The sequence below is a fragment of the Solanum verrucosum genome, unplaced genomic scaffold (assembly GCF_900185275.1).
Source record: "Solanum verrucosum unplaced genomic scaffold, falcon-dt-bn FXZP01000049.1, whole genome shotgun sequence".
NCBI classification, from domain to species: Eukaryota; Viridiplantae; Streptophyta; class Magnoliopsida; order Solanales; family Solanaceae; genus Solanum; species Solanum verrucosum.
Window position 1 is genome coordinate 11,887,372 of NW_026020221.1, and position 2,648 is coordinate 11,890,019.

Genomic DNA, 2,648 nt, shown 5'->3' on the forward strand with positions numbered 1-2,648 from the left:
TCGAGGAAGGAGTCATTTATGTTGACCTCACACTCAACATCTTCCCTTCATTCCAACCTCAATAAGTGGTCGGCCACTTGATTTTCACAGCCTTTTCGATCTTTTATCTCAAAATTTAACTTTTGTAATAGTAGCACCCACCTTATCAATCTTGGTTTTGCATCTTTATTCTCCATCAAGTAGCGGAGTGCAACAAGATCAGTGTGTACTATTACTTTGGTGCCTAGAAAGGATGCTCAGAACTTTTCAAATGCATAGACCACTGTGATCAACTCTTGTTCAGTGATCGTGTATTTTCGCTAGGCACTATTTAGGGTTTTGCTTGCGTAATAAATTAGGTGAAATAGTTTGTTGCACTTTTGGCCCAACACTACCCCCAATGCCATACCACTAGCATCACACATTACTTCTAAATATTTGGACCAATTAGGACTGACGATAATCGGGTGGATACTAATTTTTCTTTCAGCATCATCAAAATAGAACTTCACTTCCTTCTCTAGGAGTTTGAACAGTGGGTGTGCAATCTTTGAGAAGTCTTTAATCAACCTTCGGTAGAAACCTGCATGCCCCAAGAAGCTATGAATACCCTTTATTGAAATTGGCAGGAGTAATTTCTCAATTACCTCAATTTTTGCCTTATCAACTTCTAGCCCTTGTTGCGACACCTTGTTTCCTAGAACAATACCTTCCTTCACCATGAAATGACATTTCTCCCAATTTAGGACCAGGTTCATTTCCACGCATCTTTGAAGCACTTGACCTAAGTGCATTAAGCACTCTTCAAATGTATTCCCTACGACTGAAAAGTAGTCCATAAATACTTCCGTAGAGTCTTCAACCATATCCGCAAAGATAGACAACATGCAACGTTGAAATGTGGCTGGGGCATTACATAGTCCGAATGGCATTCTTTTGAATGCAAATGTTCCATAAGGGCAAGTGAAAGTGGTTTTTTCTTGATCTTCCGGTGCAATAGAGATTTGATTGTAACCGGAGTACCCATCCAAAAAATAATACCACCCTCTTTCTAATAACTGGTCAAGCATCTGGTCCATAAATGGCATTGGAAAATGTTCTTTATCGGTCCATGAGTTAAGCTTTCGATAGTCCATGCATACTATCCACCCAGTCACTGGTCTTGTCGGCACAAGTTCTCCTTTTGCATTTAGGACTACGGTTATACCTCTTTTTTCGGTACACATTGCACCGGACTTACCCACTTACTATCTGCAATATGGTAGATCAATCCCGCATCTAGCCACTTGATGATCTCCTTTTTCACCACCTCTTGCATTGGAGGGTTCAATCTTTGTTGATGCTCCACACTAGATTTACATTAACTGTCGAGCCGAATCTAGTGAGTACAAATGCAGGGAGGAATTCCTACTATATCGGCTATTGTCTATCCAATAGCTTTTATATGATTCCGCAGGACTTCAATGAGTAATTTCACCTGCCTTTCAAGCAAATCGACTGCGATAATCACTGGCAATGTATTATTGGCTCTTAAGAAGGCATATTTGAGATGAGAGGGTAGGGCTTTTAACTCCAGATTCGGTAGTTCTTCTGTTGATGGCTTTGTAGGAGGACTTTCTGTTCTTTTCATGTCGATATCCAACTTGATTAGATTCCTTGAATATACTTTTAGCCCTGATAATGCAACTACCACTTCTTCATAGCCTTGAACTTCAGATTCATCATAATTGGTAAGTACAGATTCAAGGGGTTCATTCTTGCACATTAAATGGCTCACACTTTCCACTGCCTCATCTATAACATCCTCAGTAGACACCACATGGATATTACTTGGTTGCTTCATGGATTTACATACATTGAAGGTCACCTCATCATCTTTCACACGAAACTTCAATTTCCCGCTTTCGACATCCACCAGTGCTCTCCCGGTAGCTAAGAATGGCCTTCCCAAAATAATGGGGATTTCAGCATCGATCTCACAATCTAGAATCACAAAATCTGCCAGAAAGATGAGCCGATCTACTTTTACCAATATGTCATAGAGTATTCCCACTGGGTGCTTGATTGATCGATGAGCCATAAGGAGTCTCATTGTGGTTGCCTTTGGTTCACCCAAACCAAGTTGCTTGTATATTGCATAGGGCATCAAGTTAATGCTTCCTCCTAAATCACACAAACCTTTAGCGAATTGGAGCATGCCAATTGTGCACGGGATTGTGAATGCCCCAGGATCTTCTCTCTTAGTGATTGACTTATTTGTCATAATTGCACTGCAACTATGGGGCACCTCAATCGTTTCATAGTCCAAGCTCCCTTTCTTTGTAACTAGCACTTTCATGAATTTGGCGTATCTTGGCATTTCCAACAATGATTCCACCAGAGGAAGGTTAATTGATAAGTTCTTGAATACTGACAAAAAAATTTTGTACTTCTCATCTTCATTCTTCCTTTTCAAACGTTGAGGAAATGGTGGAGGTATTTATGGTAAAGGGTGCGTGACTTTTGGAACATGAACATGTTGCTCTGCATCCTCTTGTGGTTCTTTATCAAGGTTTTGTGAAATGGGAAATTCTCGTTCCTCTATACCCTGGCTCTCTTCATGCATTCGAGGGTCCTCATCCTCTATCACATTCCCTTTTGCCATTTTTCCACTACGGGTAACTATAGCC

The 2,648-nt window shown here is 40.6% G+C and overlaps 1 protein-coding gene across 1 annotated transcript; it reads right to left on the bottom strand.

The window, feature by feature from the left end:
• Positions 1 to 1,405: 1,405 nt before the first annotated feature.
• On the bottom strand, positions 1,406 to 2,338 carry LOC125831557 (uncharacterized). Its single transcript, XM_049510715.1, has one exon. The coding sequence runs from the start codon at positions 2,336 to 2,338 to the stop codon at positions 1,406 to 1,408; it is 933 nt and encodes a 310-aa protein (XP_049366672.1).
• Positions 2,339 to 2,648: the final 310 nt, after the last annotated feature.

What these genes read in the sequence shown, in the direction of transcription:
- LOC125831557 (XM_049510715.1), bottom strand. Translation starts at nt 2,338, where the DNA reads ATGCCAAGATACGCCAAATTCATGAAAGTGCTAGTTACAAAGAAAGGG.